Source organism: Maniola jurtina, chromosome 14 (assembly GCF_905333055.1).
Source record: "Maniola jurtina chromosome 14, ilManJurt1.1, whole genome shotgun sequence".
Taxonomy (NCBI): Eukaryota; Metazoa; Arthropoda; class Insecta; order Lepidoptera; family Nymphalidae; genus Maniola; species Maniola jurtina.
This window is the reverse complement of record NC_060042.1, coordinates 14,290,582-14,318,572: the sequence shown is the minus strand read 5'-3', so window position 1 is coordinate 14,318,572 and position 27,991 is coordinate 14,290,582. Positions and strand designations below refer to the sequence as shown.

The 27,991-nt window shown below is 36.5% G+C and overlaps 2 protein-coding genes and 1 pseudogene across 6 annotated transcripts; all 3 read left to right on the top strand.

The window, feature by feature from the left end:
* Window positions 1-7,931, top strand: part of LOC123872094 — a 28,391-nt pseudogene extending 20,460 nt beyond the window's left edge.
* Window positions 7,932-9,847: 1,916 nt separating this feature from the next.
* Window positions 9,848-23,827, top strand: LOC123871808 (15-hydroxyprostaglandin dehydrogenase [NAD(+)]-like). 5 transcript variants are annotated; one of them, XM_045915770.1, is made up of 4 exons: window positions 9,856-10,044; window positions 10,751-10,760; window positions 13,084-13,388; window positions 23,294-23,827. In XM_045915770.1, the coding sequence occupies exons 3-4, from the start codon at window positions 13,109-13,111 to the stop codon at window positions 23,767-23,769; spliced, it is 756 nt and encodes a 251-aa protein (XP_045771726.1). In that variant the 5' UTR covers window positions 9,856-10,044; window positions 10,751-10,760; window positions 13,084-13,108; the 3' UTR covers window positions 23,770-23,827. The 5 variants fall into 5 exon arrangements, with proteins under 5 accessions (XP_045771729.1, XP_045771726.1, XP_045771725.1 ...); XM_045915773.1 differs by lacking the exons at window positions 10,751-10,760; window positions 13,084-13,388 and adding an exon at window positions 21,128-21,878 and having other exon boundaries at window positions 9,848-10,045; window positions 23,738-23,827; XM_045915769.1 differs by lacking the exon at window positions 10,751-10,760 and having other exon boundaries at window positions 9,857-10,045; window positions 13,082-13,388.
* Window positions 23,828-26,298: 2,471 nt separating this feature from the next.
* Window positions 26,299-27,225, top strand: LOC123871809 (15-hydroxyprostaglandin dehydrogenase [NAD(+)]-like). Its single transcript, XM_045915774.1, has one exon. It carries the CDS (start codon window positions 26,378-26,380, stop codon window positions 27,128-27,130), a length of 753 nt encoding a protein of 250 aa, XP_045771730.1. The 5' UTR covers window positions 26,299-26,377; the 3' UTR covers window positions 27,131-27,225.
* The last annotated feature ends 766 nt before the right edge of the window (window positions 27,226-27,991 follow it).

Genomic DNA, 27,991 nt, shown 5'->3' with positions numbered 1-27,991 from the left:
GTTATCATAATATTAAAATGATAAAATGGAAACATACAGGAAACAGGAAGTCTACATTTTTATTATTTTTTATAGAGCAAAAAGTAGCCAAGTAGATTTTTTATTTGATGTTTTAGTGTAGAGAAAAAATTCCTAAAGATCAAATCCATACATCATAATTTTAATTACAAAAATGAGGACGTAACAAAATCAAACAAAATGCGTAAAAAAAATGGAAATGAAATTAATGTATTTTATATGTAGGTCAACTTGTGATATTTATGATTTGTCAAGATTGGTTCAGAAATCAGAAAGAGCCAGCAAGAAACTCAGCGGCTGCTCTTTTTAAAAAGCTAAATGATATACATACGAGTATACATTGACAGCCTCCCTAGCGCAGTGGTAAGCGCTGTGTTCTTATTAGTGGGAAGTCGCGGGTTCGATTCTCGGCAGGGGTTTGGAATAATTTCTCTGGTGTGTTACCACCCTACCGGCAAAGCCATACCTCCAAGCGATTTAGCGTTCCGGCATAATGCGGTATAGAAACCAAAGGGGTACATGAGTTTAATTGTAAAAAACTGTCATACGCCTTCCAGGTTAGCCCGCTTACATCTTAGACTGCACCATCACATACCACCAGGTGAGATTGCAGTCAAGGGCTTACTTATATCTGAACAAAAAAACCTACATTAATATTACAGTTATGATTAGTTTGCATGTGTATTGTGATGGTCAGAAAATCGTTCCGATCTGGAATAATATTCTGCAGATTGCAGTTTGTAGTTTACACAATATTTGTAGATGGTCTTTGATAAGATAGCTGGAACACAAACGTAGTCTGGTTATTGCACAGACCACTATTATTGGCAGAACTAAAGACTCCATCCAATATTGAGGTATATGTCGGCTCTCCGGAGTTGCGAATTCAACGATACCGGGCAAAATCTGTGATTAACACGAAATAGCATAGCATTTACAGCAGCATTGTAACATACGGTCAGGTCTTACCGGATTGAACCTAGTAATTGCAACCGCAAACGTTTAGACCAAGAGACCATAGGCAAAAGCAAGTCATATTTTTAAAAAAACCGACCAAGTGCGAGACTCGCGCACTGAGGGTTCCGTACTCGGGTTTTTTTCCGACATTTTGCACGATAAATCAAAAGCTATTATGCATAAAGCTAACTAAAAATCTGTTTTAGAATTTATAAGTAAAGAGCCCTTTGATATGAAGTGGGGTACCATTTGGTATAGTAATCTTACTTTAAAGGTTGAAAATACTAATTATTATTTGCTCATGAACACATTTTTTTTTTGTGATGTAACTACAAATTCATGGTTTTCGGATTTTCTCCTTTGGGTATGTGATGGGGCTGACATGTACAGAGCTATTGACCTTTAAAAAATAAAGCAGAAAAACTTATAGGTTAAATATATAATAGGTTTACCGTATTGTTAGTTGTCAATAAAAAAACTGTTACACAAGTAACAAAAACCGTTTATTTTTGTTACAAAAAGTGTACAGCAAAGAAATAGAAACCAGCCATTTCTCGTTTGAAAAGCTAATTCACAACGCTCTATCAATAGAGCTCGTCAAAAGACTGAAAATACGGCAGCAGGCAGCTGCAGCCAATTTTTGAGTACACGGTTTCCATGTACTCAAAAAATACATTTTGTGACGGTCGTCTCTCGAACAAGCGAATTCACAAAGTGCAACGATATGTAGGAATTTCAGTTCTGTCAGGATGCATTTACTGAACTGTGCAATCGGCATGTGATTAGTTTTGGGCCTGGTTGTAATTTCGATGGACCAGTTATTTAATGACTGACTGATCCGGCCTGATCGTTTGAAGAAGCCATCTAGTTTTCAGCATCATCACTATCAATCTTCAAGGTACCTTCGAGTCAAGGCTGAACAGGCATCTTCTACACAAGCGTGCTCCATCTTAGACTGCATTGTCACTTGCTAGCAGGTCTGATTGCAGCCAAGCACTTCAAATTCAAATTCAAATTCAAAATATTTTTATACAATTAGACTTTTACAAGTTCTTTTGAATCGTCAAAAGCATTTACCACTGGTTCGGAATGCCTTTCCTACCGAGAAGAACCAGCAAGAAACTCTGCAGTCTAGTCACTAGTCTGTAAATTAAAAAAAACCGATAAACGTATAGAGACATAGCTTTCTTTTGTAGGGACTTCCACATGCCTTCATTTTACGCTGCCTGAATCCAGCGGTACCCTGTAACTCGTTTGATATCACCTACCCACCTGGTAGGTGGTCTTCCAACACTGCAATTTCCGGTGCGAGGTCACTATTGTTGCACCTAAAAACCCCAACATCTATCGGTTTTTCGAACTATGTACCCTGTCCATTGCCACTTCAGCTTCGCAACCAGTTGAGCTATGTCGGTTACTTTATTTCTCCTGCGGACCTCCTCATTTCCGATTTGATCATATTATAGAGAAACTGCAAGCATAGCTGTCCATCACCCGCTGAGTGACCATCTAGTATTAATTAAAACTATTTCCTTCACTCAGGTCAACTTATTCACGACGATAAAGTGACGACAGAAGATGGCCACGGTGACCAAGATGCTGGTTTCGCGACCGTTGAAGAATCTACTGTAGGGAAGAAAAATACTGATCGAGGTGAGATAAGTATAAGGCAAATGATTATTATTGGTATTGGATAGTGTATTTTTAACCCCCGACCCAAAAAGAGGGGTGTTATAAGTTTGACGTGTGTATCTATGTATCTGTCTGTGGCAACGTAGCTCCTAAACTAATGAACCGATTTTGATTTAGTTTTTTTGTTTGAAAGCTGGCTTGATCGAGAGTGTTCTTAGCTATAATCCAAGAAAATCGGTTCAGCCGTTTGAAAGTTATCAGCTCTTTTCTAGTTACTGTAACCTTCACTTGTCGGAGGTGTTATAAATTTTTAATTTACACTTGTTTCTTACACAGTTTGGTCTGACACCGACCTCATCGCTCAAGCAGTCCTTTTCTTCATCGCTGGCTTTGAAACCATCTCAACCGCGATGTCCTTTGCCCTGCACGAGCTGGCTGTCCACCCAGATGTCCAGGACCGCCTGTACAAGGAAATACAGGAGTATAACGAGAAACACAATGGCAAGCTCAGCTTTAATGCTATTCAGAACATGAAGTACTTGGATATGGTTGTTTCAGGTAATACAACTTTATTATTTTGTTAATAATGCAGAAAGAGAAACAAAAAAATTTTGCATTAAAAAAACTCGAAAGTCTAATAAACAATGGGACAATTTAAAATTGATTGATTGAAAAAAAACCGGTCAGGTGTGAGTCGGACTCGCACATGGGTTCTGTACCATCGTACAAGATATACACTAATATGACATATTATGTAACACCTTTATATAGAACTCTGCAAGTAAATGACGGTCTGCGCCATCTATATCTTGATTTAGTAATTTTTTTTATTGTGATCTGAGATGAAGATTTATCACTATCCACGCAGTATTGTTATTTATCTAAATCTTACCTAAACGTAGCATTGGTGCAGGGAAAAGTGCTAATTCAGCACTACCACAAAGCTAAAAAACATATTTAAGAGAAGTAGTATTTCTCTCGAAAATTATGGTGATTTAAATTTTTTCCTTTGCAGAAGTCCTCAGGCTCTGGCCCCCAGCTATGGCCTTGGACAGGATCTGCGTTAAAGACTACAATTTGGGAAAACCTAATAGCAAAGCAACCAAGGACTATATTGTAAGATTTTCTCTTGTATTCCCTGTATTCTATTGTATTCCCTACCCTCCTGTACTCTATTGCATTCCCTTCCTTTCTTATTTAACACCTAAATAGACCCTATTAGATGGACAGATACTATCAGTTCAGTCATAAACAATTTCTGTACACAAAAATGAAAGTACGGAATTTCTTACAAAGTTCTACGCTCTGTAGTGAATTTAATTGGCTGAGAGTGCTGAGACGATGGCATTATTTCGATTTTGGGTTCATATCCTAAGGTAGCATTAAATTTTTAATGGTAAAATCACTTGCCCACAAAATGGTAGATCTGAAATTCCCCTATTACTCTATAAGGTTGGGTGAATTTACTGAGCTATAGAAGTTAGTGTGGTTTCTTAGAATCGGGAAAGATAGGCTGATCGTTAAGGGTAGTATAGTAGAACCTAAATAAATAATTTTCTGTTCCCCTAGATTCGCAAAGGAGAGATCCTGTCAGTCCCATCGTGGTGCTTCCACCATGATCCGCAGTATTTCCCAGACCCCCAAAAGTTCGACCCTGAACGCTTTTCGGATGAGAACAAGCACCTCATTAACCCTATTGCCTATATGCCATTTGGACTTGGACCTAGGAATTGCATAGGTAAGACGAGCAGATATTTATAATATTATGATTTTTAGCAAATCATCTGTACCTATAAGTTGTTCTGGACGATCTTTGTGACTAAATTGGTAAGTTATGGGCTGGGCTGACCATAACTTACCAAACTTATAAAACTGATTTTGTGATTTCTAAAATATGATCTACTAGCGAATTACCCGGCAAGTGCTACTACGCTAAAAAATAATTCTAAAACCATCTTCGCATTATTACCTTTCTAATTAAACTGGTTTGGAGAACATCGGTTGGAAGTCTATAACGGACATGGGTAGAAATATTTTTTGTTACAAGGTACTCTATAGATTAGGCAAAAAAGTGATGATAGCGTTGGCTTTCTATTCGGGCAGTCAAGAGCTACTGTATATCGAGTAAACAACAAACTTCAATGATAAACATTCGATATCAAGGCGGATAAGATATAAAGTTATTTAAAACCGCTTAAGATAAGGAAAGTCATTTAGACATTGAGGAAAAGCCTGTGTGGATAAGGTATTGCCCCGTGAGTTCATTGACACCTAATTACATGATAACTTTATAATTTCGACCGTGATGACTTCCCCAGCACAGTGGTGAGCGCTGTGGTCTTCTAAGTGGGAGGTTCTAGGTTCGATTCAATGCAGGGATAATTTAGGAATTCATAATTTCTAAATTATCTCTGGTCTGGTCTAGTGGGAGGCTACGGCCGTGGCTAGTTACCACCCGACCAGCATAGCGCCGATAAGTAATTTAACGTCCCGGTACGATGTTGAAGAAAACTGTCATACATCTGCATTTTTGCGCTGGATAGCCAGGTTGATCCTTTGCGCAAAAATGAGCCAGCCAATCACCAGTTGAGGGTATTGACCGCGGTGAATTTCTTGTCAATTTTTTAGCACTAAGACTCTATGGCCTCAGGGTCTCTATGGCAAACGGAACAAAACTTTCTGCTGTGACTCCTGGTCTTGATGTTGTCTCCCTTATATAACATGGGGTCAATATGTCAACGCACGTTGCGTCCCACATTAGGTCCTGTCTCCGTTCCCAGGGAACCAACGTCAATCCATCAGGTCTCTTGACGAAATTTTCTAACTTCTCAGGTGTCAAGAAGTTTGAACCTACTGCATATTACTTTTCAATGACAACATGAAGCCGATTACATATAGAGAATTATGTAATGCACTATGAATTTGTCATATATTTGGTTTGAACGCGGCAGGCAGGCGCAGAGGCGTCAAAACACATATTTGGTTAGGCGCCTGATTTATTGCCTCAGATAAATTTCACAAGTAAAAACCGGCTGGCGTGCGAGATTTATTTGTGTGAGCAATTTATTTCAGTCTAGATAACTTTTGTAGTTTTTGAAAAGCTAAGGTGCAAAGGGTTGCTTTGTATTTCAAATGAAATGGACGTCAAGAATAATTTTCTGCATGGCATACTTACTATGTTCTAATTAAAACTGATGTTGCACGTACACGTATTAGTAGGTACGGGACAGGTCGAGATGGCAATCGGGGTACGAGGTGGGGGCACGCCCCGCACACCCACACATCAACCGAGTTTTATCTTGTATATTTTTCAAACCCGCATTGTAGGTAAAACTCGGGTCCAACTACGACGCAGCGTTGATTTCGAGTGGCCTATTTATGGACTGTTGACCTCTTGCGTCAGTCAGATGTTTTATTTGCAATATGTTGTGAACTTTAAAAAAAACAGGTTTAAAAAAAATTGTTTTCGTAATTTATTTTATGGTGTCTTATCAGTAATCATCAGTACTTAGTATTTAGAAAGTACAGGATGTATTTAGAAAATTCTAAATACACCCTGTATTTTAGAAGTCCACAAAACAGGACAGCAGAAGTTGTTATATATTTTTTTTATAACTTGATATGTTTCTATCACCAGGTTCGAGATTCGCCCTCTGCGAGCTGAAGTTCCTGGTGTACCATATTCTGCTGCACATTGAGGTGTCGCCATCAGTGAAGACCCGTCTCCCTGCGAAGCTGGGCTCGGAGTCATTCAACCCTAGACTTGAAGGTGGTCATTGGTTGAAGTTTAGGCTACGCGCTTAGGAAGTTAAATTGTTTATTTTTTAAGCAAGGAATAAAATCTTAATTTGCTATAATAATCCGCTGAAAAAGGCAAAGTATGGTACAATATGCAGCAAGTGACATGCACCGCCCGCCCTTCCACTGCTAAGCATGCAGGAAAAGCCAGCCACCAAGCAAGCCTCAAGTACCACCACGCAACACCACACAAATCCACCAGAACACACTCGATGCACGTTTCTGGTGGATTTGTGTGGTGTTGCGTGGTGATACTTGGGGCTGGCTTAGTAGCAATTTATGGTTTTTATTCCTTGCTTATCATGGACTTCCGCAAAGTAACGCCTGCTTCTATGCAATATTTTTTAAGAAATATTATAATACCATTTACTGTATCAAACTATAATAAACCACCTAAGATTATTCTGAGTCAGAATTTTTACATTGTTTAGTTAAGTAATTGAAGGGAGATTATTTTATAATGATAATATTTTAATTGAAGTTTTTAAGATACATTTAGGCAAATTGGTTTATATATTATTTAAAAATAATTATTTTTGGTACACGTAGGTACCTACCTATTAGAAAAAATAAGATAAGTAACATTATATTCACAATACAGCATTTTAAAATTAATCTAATTGTAAGGGTTTCATTTGAATAGTATTATCGATAAGGCTAAATTGCAGTTTGGATTGAATGTGTCAACTATACAATCTGGAAAGGGTAGGTATAGCATTTTTCTTAAGACCTTAATCCAATAGTTATAAGATTATTCATCCAACCGGGGTGAGCGCGGGTGACGTACGGCTGTGCAGGGCGCTGCTTCGCCTCATGCCTCGCCTCGATGGCCATCTCAATCAACTATACCTACCTAACTAATTACGTTCTGTGACAATATTGTCTTTCAGTATTAATTCAGTGGCTTCCACTTATTAGATAAATGGCGAGTTAGGTTACCGATTCAGTAGACGTTAAGTGGACTTAACTGAAGTTTGTAACTTAAGTCTCTGGGTAGTTACTTAACTAATGTGTTCGCGCATTAGTCAACAGTACCTATCGCAATGGATTAGCTTAAGCTTATTTTTAAGCAGTATTTTGTTAATATTTTAACCTTTATAATAATTTAAAAATTCCATACTTAGTATGATAATATATTATTTAAATAATAACACAAGTCATCTTTGAAGCGTTCGTCAAAATCAGTTGAACGAATGGGGCGTGAAAAAGTGACAGATTCGAATTTATACCTATTATAGCTAAATCAGTAGATTTTTATTATGGATGGATAGATAACACTTATTTTTTTAAAGATTTTTAAGAATTAGTTTATACTTAATTAGATTTTAGTACCCAGTAGGGCTAATTAATTTCATATTGTTTAATATGAAATTAAATAGCCCTACAATTATTTTCAACTTCGTACACAACTTCAACAATAGAAAGTCGGTAAGAGCCATGAAGTTCATCCTATGATAGATTTCATATAAACGGGGTAATGTCGTAGATTTTAGAATGTAATCAATAAAATACTACTTATAATTTGACGTGAATCTTTACTTTACCTCTTCTACTCGCGTCGGTTCCTCAATTTTGAGGAATCCCTTGAGATATCACATTCTTCACGATGTAGTGCCCTTTTACCCTGTTAGAGGCTGTGCGGAAGACATTGGAGAAGGATGTGCCGACCGCTTCTCTGATCTGGCCGGACCAACATCTCTGGCTGCGATCCGTAGGGTCTCTTTCCTCTGATCTTGCCAGTGACCAAGAGTTTCTACATGCTACTTCGTGTTTTTCCTAGCCGGCCGTCCAGTTCGAGCCCCATCACTAACTTTCAGGAGTTATGTGCGTTATTAAGCAATTGCTTGAGTATTGAGTTGCTTGAACGGTGAAGGAAAACATCGTGAGGAAATCTGCATGATCTCCTTCACTTATCTCCATAATGTTCTCAAAGGTGTGTCAAAGAATATGCCTAACCCTTTTCATTCTGGGAGGAGACCCATGTTCAGTTATAGGAACCAGGGATGGGTTGATCATGAACAGATACTGCCGATCTGATGCCAAACTTCTATCTCGTTTTATTAATGGAAGAACACGACATCATTCCAAAGCACTACGCTAAAGGAAGGTATAAAATTGCGGGAAGATTTCCGACGGTCCCAACCTCAATTTATCAACCTCAGCTGTCAGATAGGCGGGAGGGAGCGGGGAGAGGGGAGGGAGGGGATCTGTCACTGGGGCCGTGAAATTTTAAGAGTTGGACATCCGGATGTTTAGGGCAATTGAATCTATATTGATTTAGCCGTTTAAACTACTGTGAGTTATCACTACTCATATTACAAATGCGAAAGTGTGTTTGTTTGTTGGTTTGTAAGTTTGTCCTTCAATCACGTTGCAACGGAGCAACGGATCGACGTGATTTTTTGCATGGGTATATCTCACTATGTAGATAAATCTCAAGAAAGCATCATCCAAACCTGCGCGACCAAAGCGATTACGAAGCGGATAATTCAGCCGCGTGGCGTCGCCTCTCACGATATGAATAATTATGGTGCCAGGCACATGCACACCTACGCGACTACATAATATAATATTACAAAAGTAGCGTTCATTATGCGCAGGTGTGGCCATAGCTTGAGTACCTACCTAGCAAATTATTATTCTGACCTAACAGCAATAATATATTGACATGCGGCACGCATCAACGGCGGCATGTGAATGTGGTAAAAGGATGCAAACCGTTATACAAAAGACTGCCAAGTCCACATCACACATTCCGAGATCGAGCATCTAAGGTCGACATCTATAGAGCGCACTTCGGCTTTGCTCAGACTTAAGCTTCAGTTAAAATGAGACGGTTCTATGTCAGCAGCATAGCGCTGTCTCGTTTTAACAGTGTGTTAAGTCTAAGGAAAGTCAAAGTTCACTCTATAGATCTCAACCTACGCATGGCAGCTAGAGTGCGACGATCGCACCTCTGATTGGCTGACAATGGCACCGATTGTGATGTTTTTCTCTGAACTAAAACGGTTTGAACATTTTGTATGCAACCTGGCTTAACTAGGAGTCCGCCATTTGAAAAAAAAACCTCGTTTCGTCGGCCAGTGTTCGTCGGCCAGTGATAAAACATAATATTATGTCCAATCGATAGACTAAATTATTTATTAAATCAGAAAGTGTTTGCCGCTGGTCGTAAGTAATATCTTTCTGAAATATTTGTGTTTCAAACCGTGGAAATCAAAGTATTAACAATTTTCAATGCAAGTATCTCGGCCCGGAACTCTACTTCACAATATTATTCAAAACTTATTAGAACTATCAAAGCTCTGTTATGCAACTCATTCCCAAACTTTCTTATGATCATTTAAATAATTCTTTACATTGTAATAGATAACATTTTATGAAAACTTTCGCTAACACGTGCTTACGTTTTGGTCAGAACTCAAAGTTCAATCTATAGATTTCATCCATGTGAATATGGAAGTGCGATCTTAATATCGTGTCGTACGATCGGATGGTGTAACGCAATTTCGCACGCACGTAGAATAATCGTTATATTTTGATCAGTTAACTGAATAATGATAATGGTTTTCCCGTGGCAAACTTAGTTGCATCGCGTACGTTGTGTAGTGACGACTTTAGCGTGTTTGGTGATTAAAAGGTAATAATTAATGAGGAAGTGCAGAAGTTACCTTATTAACCCCCGACCCAAAAAGAGGGGTGTTATAAGTTTGACGTGTGTATCTGTGTATCTGTCTGTGGCATCGTGGCGCCTAAACGAATGAACCGATTTTAATTTAGTTTTTTTTTGTTTGAAAGGTGGCTTGATCGAGAGTGTCCTTAGCTATGATTCAAGAAAATCGGTTCATCCGTTTGAAAGTTATCAGCTCTTTTCTAGTTATTGTAACCTTTACGTGTCGGGGGTGTTATAAATTTTTAATTTACACTTGTTATTATTGTAATGAAAGGCTTCAAAAATTAAACAAACAAACAAACAAAAATAATTGTTATGTCATTATTCATTATATTTTATATTGCGTAGTAGGTATTTGTATTGTGAACATAATATAGTATTATGTATTTAATTAAGTATTAAAACACTCGTGTGATAAAGGTTGTATAGAAGCAGGCGTTATTTTGCGGAAGTCCATGATTGATGAACCAAAAGCTTAATTTGCTATAATCTGCTAAACCAGACAAATCTGTATGATGCACCAAGCAAGCAACACGCACCACCACCAATTGCAAAGAATGCAATTTGGCCTAAGAATTTGGCATTGAAGCTCTACATCTCCTGAGGGCTCTGGTGTCGGGGCGAAACGTGCGTCGAGTAGTTTGGGATTTGTGTGGTGCTGCGTGTTGCTACGTTCCGTTAGTCCGTTGCGACAAACTATTAAACAACAAACTACAACTGCAAAACAAAACAAAAAACTAATATACAAGGAACCAAAAGCTTAATTTGCTATAAACCCCTAAACCAGACAAATCTGTATGGTGCAACATGAAGCATGCTATACCGCCCTCCCACTGATAAACACACAGGAAAAGCAAGCCACTAAGCAAGCGATACGCACTACCACCACGCAGCTCCACACAAATCCCAAAACTACTCGACGCACGTTTCACCCCGACACCGGAGCATCCTCAGGAGATGATCTATATGCTCCATGTTGCAATATACAGATTTTTCTGGTTTAGCGGATTATAGCAAAATAAGCTTTTGGTTCCTTGTATATCATGGACATCCGCAAAGTAACACTTGCTTCTATACAACAAACTAATAAACAAACATACTTTTACATTTATATTATGTTTGTATCATTTGCAAACGCACAAGCAACATTGTACCACTTTATGGAGACGGACCGTTTCCACTTCCCACCATTAAACACACGGGTCGCTCTTGACATGCCAATGCAAAAATGCGCAGTATTTTGTGCTAAAAAAGGCAATCTAATTATGTAACGAGACGTCCCTCTTTCTCAGTTAACATGAGTTATAGTGAAAGCATGGAGGCTGTTGGCCTCTATGTATCAGTAAGATAACGTGAATCCCCACTGACAAAAGATTTTCATAAATTTCTTCCAAGCGAAGCCAAGGCGGGAGAGTTAGTTGATTAAATAAATTAAATCAAATTTCTTTATAGCAAATATGGGTAAACGATGGAGGTGTTATAAAAACAAAAAGGGTATACAGCCAAAGATGTATCGAATTTAAAAAATTGCTCCTATTGTAGCAAGTATACAAGCCAATAGCGATAAGACTATCAAATTCATATATCTCCTGCCTACGCATATCAAACTTGCAGAGATTTAAACTTGTTCTTCTTATTAAATTCCGTTTTATTTTCGTTTTTGTGTGATAAGCCGAAGGAGAAGGCACGTAATCGCTCTTTCAATACTATGAACTCACGTGTATCTGCTATTAGAAATTAAAGACGTCTGAACTATTATCTTTGACAAAATTGCTAATATATCTAATAAATAATAATAATGCATCAAGAAGGTCCTACTTTAAACTACTATTTTACATATTTAGTAGTAGAGCAGCGGTGAACAGGATCCAGTTAGCCTAATGATTGTCAACCTCCGATAGGAGATGGCAGATGAAGATTTAGTAGCACTGCGATTTCTCAAACCTTTAAACTAGTGTGTGTGTGTCGGCGGCATCAATCAATTACTCTGTTTGCGTCCGCTGCTGGGCATAGACCTTAACGAGAGCGCGTCACTAGACATGGATCTCTACCTTTCTTATCCACCCACTTCTCGCTGCGCGCTGGAGTTCTAAATACATCCGCCCAGCCGTTGGATTTGCGACAGTACGGCCTATTATTATAGGCCTAATATTATACTAGTATTACCACTACAGCTTGCTAATTCGTTGAGCTATGTCGATTACTTTGGTTCTCTACGGTTTCCTCGTTACGGATTTTGTCCCTCAGAGAAACTTCCACGCGGCTTTAAAATCCAGCCTTAGCCCTTGTAAGAACTGTTTACTTTTTTAGAAATTTTTGCTAAGTAAATAAAAAAGATTCAGATTTTTAGCTCATTTCGTCTACGAGCTAGAGACCTGTGATTTGCACCTGACAGACAGACGGATACGTAGACAGACAAACAGCAGAGTGACATTAATAGGGCTCCGTTTTTACCCTTTGGGTAAGGAATTCTAAAAATACGCATTTATAAAATGTGGTAGCATTTTTTTGTGTTAATTTATTAAAAGTACGAATTTTAATGTACAGAGCACAGCTAATATTTCTCCAACAACAGTGGCGTTGAGATAAGAAAGTCCAGACTTAGCAAAGCCCAAGCTGGCTTGGGGCTGTAAACGGTTCACGAAAGAATTGACATAAACTGTGAGACCGGCACAACAACCGAATCCTATTAATTTCATGGTTTATTAACGATTAACTTTTTATTTTACAAGCACAATAGATATAATTTTAAACAAAACAGTGTGTAACATAATAGACTGTCATTTGTGTTTTGTAATGCAATAAAGTATATACAATATTCATACATACATACTATTATCTAAATCCCTACTTAGTTATTATATAATTTTGAAATGATAAACCTGTCGTCATACGAGTAGTTCCTTATCGGATAAAAACAATATAATATTGATAATATTAAGGCATTTTATTTTATTATGTTGCCATTGTAATAAAAATGGAAAACCGTTCATTCTACTTTAGAAATTAGTTAAGTCAGCTACAGTGAACATGGCTCGTGACGTGAAGGGAAAAGTTGTGGTTATAACGGGAGCAGCCGAAGGTTTGGGGCTGGCTATGACCAAAAGCTTCCTACAGAAAGGCGCCAAACTAGTGATAAGCCTCGATGTCAACGAAAAAGATGGAAAAGAAGCCGAAGCATCTTTGAAATTTGAATATGGAGACGAAAGGATTGTTTTTTACAAATGTAACGTCCAAACTGATCTGGAAGCTATTTACAACAAAATCATTGCTGAATACAAAAACGTTGATCTCCTTATCAATAACGCAGGTGTACTTGGTGACATCAGACGTACAATAGAGGTGAACACCATAGCCCTAATGGAGTGGACTGTGAAGTTTTATGAACACATGAGGATTGACAAAGGTGGAAAAGGTGGTACTATCATAAATGTATCATCAATTTTCGGTTTCAGAGTCCTTCCCTATAGACCTTATTACCATGCATCTAAATTCGCTGTGGTTGGATTCTCGAGATCTCTCGGTCATGAGGACAATTTTAAAAGATCTGGCGTTCGGATAGTCACCCTGTGTCCTGGACTGACATACACAAATTTGGCTAAACATTCTAGGATACAAGAAGAAGATATGATACCGCAGTATAAAGAGTATTTGTTGGCAAATGACTGGCAAGCTCCTGAAGATGTCGGTAGAGGCACAGTCGAGATTTTTGAAGAGGCTGATACTGCTACCGTGTGGCTCGTAAAAGGTGCAAGACCAGCCGAGAAATTGAAGTTATGATAATTTACTTCACAAAAGGATGTATTTTGTAACTGTCTTGTGATTGTAAGCGTATCGATTTAGTATTCTGAAGTGTTTAGTTATTCGTTTTTGAAAGTTTTGCTTATAAATAAAAAGAAAGTGTACATTTATAAAATATGATAGCATATTTTTGTGTTGATTCGTTAAAATTATAAAATACTAGCTGACGCCCGCGACTTCGTCCGCGTGGATTTAGGTTTTTCGAAATCCCGTGGGAACTCTTTGGTTTTCCGGGATAAAAAGTAGCCTATGTGCTAATCCAGGATATTATCTATCTCCATTCTGAATTTCAGCCAAATCCGTCCAGTAGTTTTTGCGTGAAGGAGTAACAAACATACACACACATACACACACACACACACACACACACACACACACACACACACACATACAAACTTTCGCCTTTATAATATTAGTGTGTTAAGAATAAGTAAAACAATCGTTTAATAGATATAATTTATCGTCATTATGTTTAATAAAGTTTTATGTATAATACAGGAGGTGGATAAAAATATTCCAAAAAATTTTATTCAATTAGACTTTTACAAGTTCTTTTGAATCGTCAAAAGCATCTACCACTGGTTCGGAATGCCTTTCCGACTGAGAAGAACCAGCAAGAAACTCGGTGGTTACTCTTTTCAAAGATTCGATATACAATATTATGCCATGTATAAAAGCAATTGAAGTCCCGGGCATTGCTGGAGCGAATTGCAGGTCAAATCCACGCTCTTTTATTAACCCCCGACCCAAAAAGAGGGGTGTATCTGTCTGTGGCATCGTAGCGCCTAAACGAATGAACCGATTTTAATTTACTTTTTTTTGTTTGAAAGGTGGCTTCATCGAGAGTGTTCTTAGCTACAATCCAAAAAAATTGGTTCAGCCGTTTAAAAGTTATCAGCTATTTTCTAGTTTTCTTGTAGAAAAGAAGGTTAGATAACCCTTAGGTTCATAATATTCAAGTGCCAATTAACAAAATAATGTCAAGCAGTCAAGATGGACGTTGCCTAGATATACATAATTATTTATTTGAAAATGATTTGTCGGGGGTGTTGAAAATTTTTAATTTACACTTGTCATTTACATAATCTTCGATTTCATAAAATGCTTTTCTCAGGAGCATATTTTTAATAGATTTTTTGAACCTGTGTAAAGGCAAGTCCAAAATTGATTGAGGAATTTTATTATAAAAGATTATACCCATTCCCACAAATGACTTTTGGACCTTCCTGAAGCGGAGCGTAGGAGTTGCAAGCCTGTTACGGTGTCTAGTCAGCCTGTTGTGTAGATCGCCAACTCTCTTGTAACTAAGAATGTTTTGTTTTACAAAAATTATGTTGTTGTAAATACATTGAGAGGCTACTGTAAGGATACCCATTTCCTTAAATTTTCTCGAAGTGAATCGCGTGGTTTTAAGTTATAAATTATTATAAATAAATTATATTAGTTGGGTTTATATTTTTAAGTCCAAACTCTCTACCAACACTGACGAAAGAAGACGGAAAACATTAGGAAGAACTATTTCTAAAAGCAGTAAATGAGACAAATGTAGTCCAAACACAATACAATAATTTAGTGAGAGAAATAAATAACGTTGTAAAAGACTTTTCTGATAAAAAGACAGAAAAACTATCACAAATAAGTGAGCACACACATCAGCTTCTAATAGAGAGGAAAGCTTTATATCAACTAAAACGAACACGTAAAATAAGAAAGGAAATAACAGTAATAAGCAAGAAAATAAACAAAAGCATATCTAAAGACAAAAAATTACACAGGACAAAAACATTCGAAAAATTTATTGAAAAGTCAGGAGCTATTAAAAAGGCTTACAAAGAATTACGAAGTACAACAGAATGGGCAGCAAACATAAAAAGCAAGACTGGCAAACAACTAAGTAGACGTCCAGACATTTTAAGGGAAGCGACAGATTTCTATGTATCGTTATATTCGTCGGAAAAAGATAACTCCCTTTGGGAAGAGTATACCGATTACGTGAGATATAATCAAATTGACATTAATGACATCTTACTATCAGAAATAGAATATGCAATAAGCACCCAAAAAAAGGACCAGACTCCGGGTGAAGACAATATAACCAACGAGCTCTTAACATCTCTCTGTGAACCCTTAAAACCAGCATTGAAAGTATTATATGATAATATATTAAAAACAGGAAAGTCTCCAGAACAGTGGTCGAAATCAACAACTATTCTTCTGCACAAGAAAGGAGATAAAAGTGATTTATCTAATTATAGACCGATCAGTTTAATGACAAACTTATATAAGGTATTCGCAAAACTCATACTACACCGAATCACGAGAACCCTTGAAGAAAACCAACCTCGTGAGCAAGCAGGATTTCGTAAGGGTTGGGCTACTACGGACCACATTCAAGTTGTATCCCAAATAATAGAGAAGACAAAAGAATACGGAATTACTTTATACATCTGCTTTATAGATTTTACTAAAGCATTTGATACAATAGAACACTCAGAAATATGGAAATCACTTAAACAGCAGGGTATTGAAAAAGAATATATTAAAGTACTATATAGCATATATAGAAAAAGCTCAGCAAAAATTAGACTAGAAAAAATAGGACCTGAATTTCCAATTAAAAAGGGTGTAAGGCAAGGGGACCCGTTATCCCCGAAAATATTCTCGGCAGTAATGGAAACGATATTCAGAAATATAGACTGGTCTAACAGGGGAATAAAAATAAACGGCGAATATCTGAGCCATTTAAGATTCGCGGATGACATCGTACTTTTTTCAGAGTGTCCTAGAACCCTAAATGTTATGATATCAGAATTAGCTCGAGAAAGCAAGAAAGTAGGGTTATCACTTAACAAATCAAAAACAAAAGTAATGACAAACGGTGACAAGCAACATCACTTTATCATAGAAGGGGAAGAAATAGAAATTGTCAACGAATATATTTACCTTGGACAATTAGTATCATTTGATGACCGAACGGAGAAGGAAGTGAAAAGACGTATCGCCCTAGCTTGGAAGAAATATTGGAGCCTAAAAGAAATAATGAAAAATAAAGACATAAACATTAGGATAAAAGCAAAACTATATGATGTCGCCATACTGCCATGCCTAATTTATGGCTGCCAAACATGGGCACTCAGAAAATCAGACGAGGAGAAAATTGCGGCGTGTCAAAGGAAAATGGAGAGGAGCATGTTAGGTATCAAACTATCAGATAAGATTAACAACCATAAGATCCGAAAGAAAACGGGAGTTAGCGACGTCATCACGCAAATAAGGTTACTAAAATGGAAATGGGCTGGCCACATTAGCCGAGCGAACAATAGCAAATGGACAAAAATACTTACAGAATGGCTACCACGGAATGGAAAAAGGAAAAGAGGAAGGCCCAGAAGACGCTGGGCAGATTTGTTTGCACAAGTCATGGGACCGCTATGGATGCGGAGCGCACAAGAGAGACGGACTTGGAGAGAACTGGGGGAGGCCTACGCCCAAGGGCGACTTCTACCATAAAAAACATATTATACTATCTCACCTACGTACACTACAATATTTGTTATACCACTTTTATAAATACACTGACAAACAATCATAAATAAATATAATAATGACATTAAATAACATTGTAACATGATATATAGTAATACTTATGATATTGTTGGACTTTTCTTATAATAATGACGACTAAATTATTATGACTATCTAAAATATTAAAATGTTTTAAAGGAATAAAAATGTTGCATGTAATTAATTTAAAAAATGTAATGAATAAATTAATGTAATGAATGGTAGTAGAATAAATGGCTATTTTATTTTTATTATTTTTTATTATATTTTTAAGTGAAAACGACTTGGTATTTTTATAATTACTATTTTATCCACAAAGAATGTTTACCTTAATGTTTATATTTTCGACGCGATGTAACTTATTTACTAATTTTATTGTGTGGAGCACAGATATTCCTCCCACATCAACGCGGGAGTTAGAAAGTCCGACTTAGCAAAGCCAAAGCTTGCTTGGGGCTGTAAACGGTTCATGAGAGAATTGAAATAAACTGTGAGAAGGGTACAACAACTGAATCCTATTTATTTCTTGGTTTATTTTACAGGCACAATATTAATAGATGCAATTTTAAACAGACCAGTGTGTAGCATAATCACTATTATCTAAATCCTTTCGTAGTTATCATATAATTTGGAAATGATAAACCTGTTGTCATAGTTATTCCTAAACCTTATCGGATAATATTGATAATAATGATGCATATTATTTTAGGCAACCATTGCAATAAAAATGGAAAACCATCCATTCTATTTCAGTTATCAGTTTAGTCAGCTACAGTGAACATGGCTCATGACGTGAAGGGAAAAGTTGTGGTTATAACGGGAGCAGCCGACGGTTTGGGGCTGGCTATGACCAAAAGCTTCCTACAAAAAGGCGCCAAACTAGTGATAAGCCTCGATGTCAACGAGAAAGCCGGAAAAGAAGCCGAAGCATCTTTGAAATCTGAATATGGAGACGAGAGGGTTGTTTTTTACAAATGCAACGTCCAAACAGATTTGGAAGCTATTTACAACAAAATCATTGCTGAATACAAAAATGTTGATCTTCTTATCAACAATGCAGGTGTACTTGATGAACTGAATATTAGACGTACAATAGAAATCAACACCATAGCTCTAATGGAGTGGACCGTACAGTTTTATGAGCACATGAGGATTGACAAAGGGGGGAAAGGAGGAACGATCATAAATGTATCATCAATTTATGGTTTCAGAGTCTTGCCCTACAGTCCTTATTACCATGCATCTAAATTCGCTGTGGTTGGATTCTCGAGATCTTTGGGTCATGAAGATAATTTCAAAAGATCTGGTGTTCGTGTACTTACCCTGTGTCCAGGATTGACACACACAAATATGGCTAACGATCCTCAAATTAAGGAAGAAGCTATGGTGCCGCAGTTAAAAGAGTGTTTGTTGGCACATGACTGGCAAACTCCTGAAGATATCGGTAGAGGCACAGTCGAGATTTTCGAAAACGCCGATACTGCTACCGTGTGGCTCGTAGAAGGTGCAAGACCAGCTGAGAAATTGAAGTATTGATAATTTTCTTTACAAAAGGACTATTTTGTAACTGTCTATTGTTAAAGAAATTAAAATTTTGCGTTATGAAATATTTTGATGTTTGGTTTTTTAGTAATTTTCCACTCGGTGAAAAAAATTGTGCATTTATAAATGTTACCAACCAATCACCTACTTACCTATGTATAAAATTAACTTAACTCATTCAAAAAACTTTTTTTAAAGAGTTTTTGTTTTAGTTTGTTTTGGTAAAAAAATATTGGCATTTGTAAAATGTGAGATCCTACTTTTAGGACAAACAGGTACATGTTGTACAGCAATCAATTTTTAAGAGAAGAACAATTGATTTGCTATTTTCGTTAACACTATAACAACAAAAATAATGTGTAAAGTTATATTTTCTACGCTATGCTTAGTAATTTAATGAGTGAAGTTAACTCGGGAGTTAAAAATACCAGACTTGGCAAAACATAGCTCCAAGCTTGCTTCATATAGAAAGCTTCATTATTAAAGACTAGCGACGCACCTCTGTTACGCACGGGTAGCTTATTACAATTTTCATAGGGATCTGTAATTTTTTGAAAATAAAATATAGCCTTTATTCTCAAGAATAAAGTAGCTTTTTACTAGTGAAAGAATTTTCAAAATCGGTTCAGAGTTCCGGAGATTATCGCCTACAAACAAACTTACCAGCTTTATAATGTAAGTATAGATGTAGAGCCGAAAACAGTTTATTTTTTATTTTTGTGAGTCTGTCTGTCTGTGCGCGCATCATGCTGCTATTGCTGAACGCATTTCAATAGAACTTGGCTATTTAATTAGCTAAAATTTTTTCGAAGGAAGCAATATTGTCGATAAAATTGCTTTCAAAACTTTATTTTTAAATCCTTGTCTGTCTGTCTTTATGTCTCTCTTAGAAAATGTTATTGTAATTAAATTACTGTTTTGATAATCAAGGGCTATAGGGCTCTCTATCACACTAATATTATAAAGGCGAAAGTTTGTATGTGTGTGTGTGTGTGTGTGTATGTTTGTTACTCCTTCACGCAAAAACTACCAGACGGATTTGGCTGAAATTTGAAATGGAGATGGATAATATCCTGGATTAGCACATAGGCTACTTTTTATCCCGGAAAATCAAAGCGTTCCTACGGGATTTTGAAAAACCTAAATCCACGCGGGCGAAGTCGCGGGCATCGGCTAGTTGGTAATAAATCTTGCATATAGGACTGCAGCAGTAATTTTCCATAAGCGTTATCTTTGATATGTTTATGGCTTATTCTTTTATTACAATGTGTTGGTTGGTCGACCAGGTTTTCTTCCATCGACAGGGTGCCAACGCCACTTGGCATTCGTAAGATTATGTTTGACAATTGCATATAGACTTTTTCTAAATAGAAACTTGTGCGATTGATTTTGTTGCCGTAGCATCTTAGGTTGAGGTAACTCGAGAGATGCGATCGTAACTGATTTGATTAGATTAGTTGCTTTATTATTCGAGGAGTAGTTACCTTATAGTGTTTTATGTAAATAAAGTAGGTCATTTAAGTTTAAGGCTGTTAGTTGTACATAGTAAAAGTATGTAATAATAAGTAGATATAAATAATTTAAGTTAACTTAGCTATCGCATTAGGTTAGCCTGTAATGATAGTTTTAAGTGGTCAAAAAAAAAAAAAAATGTGCCGCCAGGTTATGCTTACCACAGTTTTGAAGACAGTCTAATCGATATAAATAAATATAAATAAATAATTGCACTTTTTATTGCTTCCAACTCACGTGTACACTTACTTATCTGCAACTACGTAAGAACATAAAGTACGTGTGAAGTATTGTCCTTGACTTGACTTGATTATGAAAATGTTAATTAATAATGTATCAATACTTTACAATTATTATTATTTACATAGTATCAAATACTCGAAATTTTTCAGTACCTTTAAATTTGTGCCTGAGTCATGAGTATTGGGAAATATTATTATAATTTTAGGTAATTTTTACCTAAATCCTGTTATTTGTTTGTTACTATAATATAATATTTGGAAACAGTTTGGTAGTTAACATTAACTATCGCAGATAAAAACGACATACTATATTTATGTATTTTACTTTATCATGCTGTAAAGTTAATCATTAAATATATAAATATGAAAAATGTTTACTCTGCTTCAGTGATCAGTCAAGACAGTTATAGTGAACATGGTTCGTGACGTTAAGAGAAAAGTGGTGGTTATAACGGGAGCAGCCGACGGTTTGGGGCTGGCTATGGCCAAAAGCTTCCTACAGAAAGGCGCCAAACTAGTGATAAGCCTCGATGTCAACGAGAAAGCCGGAAAAGAAGCAGAAGCATCTTTGAAATCAGACTATGGAGATGATAGAATCGTCTTTTACAAATGTAACGTACAAACAGATCTGGAAACTATTTACAACAAAATCATTGCTGAATACAAAAATATTGATCTCCTTATCAATAATGCAGGTGTATTTGACGAACTGAACATCAGACGTACAATAGAAGTTAACACGATAGCTGTAATGGAGTGGACTGTGAAGTTTTATGAGCACATGAGGATTGACAAAGGTGGAAAAGGTGGTACAGTTATAAACGTGTCATCAATTGATGGTTTCAGAATTCTTCCCTACATTCCTTATTACCATGCATCTAAATTCGCTGTGGTTGGATTCTCGAGATCTTTGGGTCATGAAGATAATTTCAAAAGATCTGGTGTTCGTGTAGTGACCCTGTGTCCAGGATTGACACGCACAAATATGGCTAACCATCCTAAAATTAAGGAGGAAGATATGATGCCGCAGTTAAAAGAGTATTTGTTGGCACTTGACATGCAAGATCCTGAAGATGTCGGTAGAGGCACAGTTGAGATTTTCGAAAAGGCTGATACTGCTACCGTGTGGCTCGTAGAAGGTGCGAGACTGGCAGAGAAATTGAAGTTTTGATAAATTCTTTTGTAACTATTTTGTAACTATTTTTTAAGAAATTAAAATTTTGCGTTATGAAATATTTTGATATGGTTTTTTAATAATTTTCCACTCGGTGAAAAAAAAATTTGCATTTATTAATGTTACCAATTACCTACCTACCTAACTATGTATAAAATTAACTTACAATGTGAAATCCTACTTTTGTGACTAGTTAGCAAAAACAGGTTCATGTTGTCCTGCAATCAATTTTTAATTACAACAAAAATAATGTGTTATATTTTCTACGCTATGCTTAGTCATTTACTGACTGAAGTTAACTCAGGAGTTAAAAATACCAGACTTGGCAAAACTCAGCCCCAAGCTTGCTTGGTAATATATTATAGAAAGCTTTATTATCGACTAGCGATCCACCCCGTCTTCGCGCGGGTAACTTATTACAATTTTCTTAGTGATCTCTCATTTTTTTGAAAATAAAATATTACTTATGCCACTCAGGAATAATGTAGCTTTTTAGTGGTGAAAGAATTTTCAAAATCGATGCAGTAGTTCCAGAGATTACCGCCCACAAACAACCTTACAAACTTTACCTTTCTTTATAGTAAAAATATACATGTAGAGCTGGAAACAGTTTTTTTTTTTAATTTTTTGTGTGTCTGTCTGTCTGTGCGTGCATCATGCTGCTATTACTGAACGCATTTCAATACAACTTGGCTATCTAATTAGCTAAAATTTGTTTGTAGGAAGCAATATTGTTGATTTGTACTGTCCTTGAGTTGATTACGAGATTGTTAATTAAAACTGTATCAAGATTTTACAATTATTATTATTTACATAGTATCAGATACTCGCGATTTCTCAGTACCTTTAAATTTGTGCCTGACTATTGGGAAATATTATATTACTAGCTTTTATAATATCATGTTGTAATTTTTTATCTAAATCCTGTTATTTGTTTGTCACTATATAATATTTGGAATGGAAACAGTTACGACATACTATAGTTGTGTATTTACTTTATCATGTTGTAAGGTTCCGTGAAATATTAATCATTATATAAATATGAAAAATGTTTACTCTGTTTCAGTTCAGTTAGATCAGTTAAGTCAGCTACAGTGAACATGGCTCGTGACGTGAAGGGAAAAGTTGTAGTTATAACGGGAGCAGCCGACGGTTTGGGGCTGGCTATGACCAAAAGCTTCCTACAGAAAGGCGCCAAGCTAGTGATAAGCCTCGATGTCAACAAGAAAGCCGGAAAAGAAGCCGAAGCATCTTTGAAATCTGAATATGGAGATGACAGAATCGTCTTTTACAAATGTAACGTACAAACAGATCTGGAAACTATTTACAATAAAATTATTGCTGAATACAAAAACGTTGATCTCCTTATCAACAATGCAGGTGTACTTGACGAACTGAACATCAGACGTACAATAGAAGTTAACACCATAGCTGTAATGGAGTGGACTGTGAAGTTTTATGAGCACATGAGGATTGACAAAGGTGGAAAAGGTGGTACAGTTATAAACGTGTCATCGATTTATGGTTTTAGAGTCCTTCCTTACATTCCCTATTACCATGCATCTAAATTCGCTGTAATTGGATTCTCGAAATCTCTCGGTCATGAGGACAATTTCAAAAGATCTGGCGTTCGTGTCATTACCCTGTGTCCAGGGTTGACATACACAAATATGGCTAACCATCCTAAAATTAAGGAAGAAGATATGATGCCGCAGTTAAAAGAGTGTTTGTTGGCACATGACTGGCAAGCTCCTGAAGATATCGGTAGAGGCACCGTCGAGATTTTTGAAAAGGCTGATACTGCTACCGTGTGGCTCGTAGAAGGTACAAGACCAGCAGAGAAATTAAGATTTTAATAAACATTTCTTCACAAAAGGATCTATTTCGTAACTGTCTAATCTTTATAAGATTCTCGATTTTGGCTTCTTAATTTTTTCCCGTATTTGTTTTAGAGTTTTTTTTTGCTCAGTTAAAATTATGCATTCTATTTTACATTATCTTACTATTAAGTCACCTGTTACTTTAAGTGATGAAATATCTTTTTTTGAAAGAGTTTCAACAGGGCTCTCTCCGTCACTTACTCTATACAACCGTAGTCCCAATTTCATTTAAATATTAGGCAACCAAAGTCCATGAAATTTTGCAGACATATTCTAGAAACTAATATCTGTGCCTGTGGTGTTTTAAATTTTTCTAAAAATATATAGTTTTAAAATTACAGTGGCTCATAGATTTGTATGTGAATTTTTAAGACCGCGTAAGTTTAAAACCGAATATTTTAACGGAAATCTGGAAAACCACAGGCATAGATATTAGTTTCTGGAACGTTTCTACAAAATTCCATTGAGTATGATTGGTTAGTATTCCAATGAGGGACGAACTACGTTTGTATGGTGCGAGTGACTCCTCTATTCGAATATTGTGAAGTTTATTTTTAAGAAGAAAATTATACTTACTTGTTATATTATATACACTATATGTTATAATTTTTTTACTCACTATTTAGCTTTAAAATGAAAATTTATTTTGTAACGTTTGTTACTTTTTTATTTATAATCCCAATCCGTTTCTAGTCCAGTACTGAGACAGATCTCTTCTCAAAATGAAAAGACCATAATCTACCAGACTGCAGTGCAGATTGGCAGGTTTAACACCCTTTGAGAAAATTATGGAGTACTTTCATGCATGGAGGTTTTTCACGATGTTTTCCTTTACCGGTTAAGGAATTAATATTGCTACAGCTCTATTCTTAACTATGGTTATTTTGAGTTAATTTAGGAGTCATGGCTCAAAGCTTGCTTGTAGATAAGACCAATACGAAGGGTTGCATGAGATAATTGAGTTAAACTGTCAGGTGGATACAACAACCAGGCCCTGTGCTTCATTAAGAAATTGCATTGTCGTAAATCCCCGGTGAGTGTAGTACTCTTGCCAGGGTTGTACAGTGAAATGGGCTATTGGGTGGGATACTGTACGTGTGCGGACACTACGTAAGATATCGGACGCCTACCATAAATTACAATGTCTCACAAATTGAGATTGACCGAGTTACCTTTAGTAGTCTTTGATAGATGAACCCTACAAATTACCTTACTTACTTAGATTTAGATAGTGTCGACAGTTATTATATAAATATTTATAATTGAATTTAAATTATAATGCCTGAAAATATTAGGCTTCCTCTACATGAAGCCGGGCCGCAAGTAAGTGTAAATAAATAAAAACCGTACTGGCTCAACCATAGACATACAATTTTCGCTTAGGCTCAACGGCGTCATTTAGTGCATTCCCACTACACGCGGATAGTATCATGGTGCCAGCGCAAACTTTACTCATGCATTCCGCAAATAAAGACTATGGCGGTCGCCACAGTTGCAAAAAGATGGCGCTTCCCAGTCAAATAAGCCTCTTTCGTCGAGAGTTACATTTTTGATCTGTTTACTGTAGAAACTCTGGCGCTATAGTCTTAATTCTAAAAATATCAGGTGAAAAATTAGGACGACTTATTTTATGCTCAAAGGATCAGCCTGGCTGTTCGGTGTAAAAATGCTATAATATAATTTATTATATATAATTTATAAACAAAATAAAAAAGCATACGCTTTGTAATAACAATAAGTTCAATCTTCCAATTAAACTTATTCAATAACAGCAATATGGCAGTAGGTTATGATACCATTGTTTTGTTTCCGATAAAATTCAGATAAAAATGATAAAAAGTTGCTTTTCGAGGATTGTTTCATAATAAAGCGAGTTATGAAATAATAATGATAAAATTAATTAATCAGTTGCTTACCTAAAGTTGTTTCCAGTGCCAAAAATACATCTATTAATTAAAACTAAGTAGGTAGGCACCTACTTACTTTACATACTAAATAATGAACTTTCAAATCTCTGGCCGTTATTTTTTCTACCAACTAAGTCATAACCGTAAAATTTTAATTACATTAATATAGGTTTTCTTATTCAGATACCAGTTAGCCCTTGACTGCAAACTCTACTGGTGGTAAGTGATAATGCAGTCCAAGATGGAAGCGGGCTAACCTGAAAGAGGTATGGCAGTTTTTTCTTTTACGCGATGCGCCCCCTCGCCTCGTACCCTGATTTCCATCTCAATCTGTCACGTACTATACCTACCTATTGATAAAATCGCGTACCGGTCTATCCGAGAAAAATATCTTCGTATACGTAACGCCTATATCATGTCAATCTATAATTTATGGATCAATATAATCACTTGCATAGTAATTTTGCTAATCACATTGTTGTTTGTTGGATTTGCACCGTTTGTATTAAGACGCATTAAGTTATTACGATTGTTAGTAAACACTGGACCGTCGATTAAAATAACCACGACTTATCTCAACACAGCGTATATAAAGACTTTGGTAGCATTTCATCTGCATTTATAACAGATTTTCGTTAGATTCTAGTCAATCTTGAATCGCGGTTAGCGAAGTCAACATGGCTAGAGACTTGAAAAATAAAGCTGTTGTTATCACCGGTGGTGCAGTCGGCATCGGGTTGGAAATTGCTGACAGGTATTTACAAAAAGGTGCCAAAGTTGTTGTTCTCCTGGACATTGCTGAAGCTCAAGGATTGGAAGCTGCGAAGAACCTCTCCACCAAACACGGCGCAAACAAAGCAGTATTCATAAAATGCGACGTTACAAGGGACCTGGATACCGTATCAACTAAAATATTAGACACGTACAAAACTGTGGACGTGCTGGTCAATAATGCTGGAATTTTAAACGACCAGCTCTCCAAAAAGACTATTGACATTAACGTTCAAGCTCTGATCGATTGGTCTATGAAGTTTTGGGAACACATGAGGACGGACAAGGGAGGAAAAGGTGGAACCATCATAAACCTGGCATCGATTTACGGATATAGAGTCGATCAGTTCCTCCCAATCTACCAGGCTTCGAAATTCGCAGTGATGGGTTTCACAAAGTCCTTGGGTCACATCTATAACTATAACAGATCTGGAATAAGAGTCGTGGCGATTTGCCCAGGATTTACGGAGACCAAACTGACAGCAGACCCTAAGACCTGGGATGATGATAGCATAGCTAAAGATTTTGCTGCGTTCGTGAAGAAACAGGCCTGGCAGAAAGTGGACGCGGTCGGCAAAGCTGCTGTGGAAGTTTTTGAGAAGGCCAACAGTGGGACAGCCTGGCTGATTGAAGGCGCTAAGCCTATTGTCGAAGTTTGAGGTTATATGTGATTGTAAGGGAGTAAAAGCTGTTATACCTATTGATTATAATATTATATTATGTTGATATGTAATATAAATATTTTTTACTTTTACGGTGGCTTTTTATTTTTTTTCTGAGTATTACTTTATAATAACTGAGATAATGCTATATTTTAATATTTTTGAAACATACGTAATTTAGTCATCATTTATCTATGAAAATTGTGATAGCTGACTGTTTATTTTGTTTCGTATCAAAACCACTGTGCACCGAACGGAGCTGTTTTAGGTACTTAAGCTTTAAGTTCAAAAGAAAATTTTAGACTTACACCTAGCCACGCTCGTAAAACCTGAATTAAATAATGATCCGAATTTCATGCATTTCATTTTTAAATGCAACAAACTAGCTCTTGCCCGCATCTTCGTCCACCCTACATATCATGTGATTTATAGTCTTTGTTACTTCTGAATTTAGTAGCTTTCTAATGGTAAAAGAATTTTTAGAATCGGTTCAGTAGAGTCAGAGTTATCGACTACAAAGACACAAATTTTTCCGCCGCCAAGCGATTTAGCGTTCCAGTACTTAGCCGTGTAGAAACTACAACTACCATATCTTTTACAGGTTAGCCCGCTTCCATCTTAAACTGCATCATCCCTTACCACCAGGTGAGATTGCAGTCAAGGGCTAACTTGCATCTGAAAAAAAACGCTATGCATATGTATGTCGTAAGTACAATTTTTTTAAATATCACCAAATAGACAAAGATGCTAGCTCAAAAAAAGAACCAACAAAGCTTTGAATTCAGGACAATACAGTCACCACCATTCCTTTTAACGAGTGAAATACAAAAACGACGAGAATAGAATTTATATAAAATG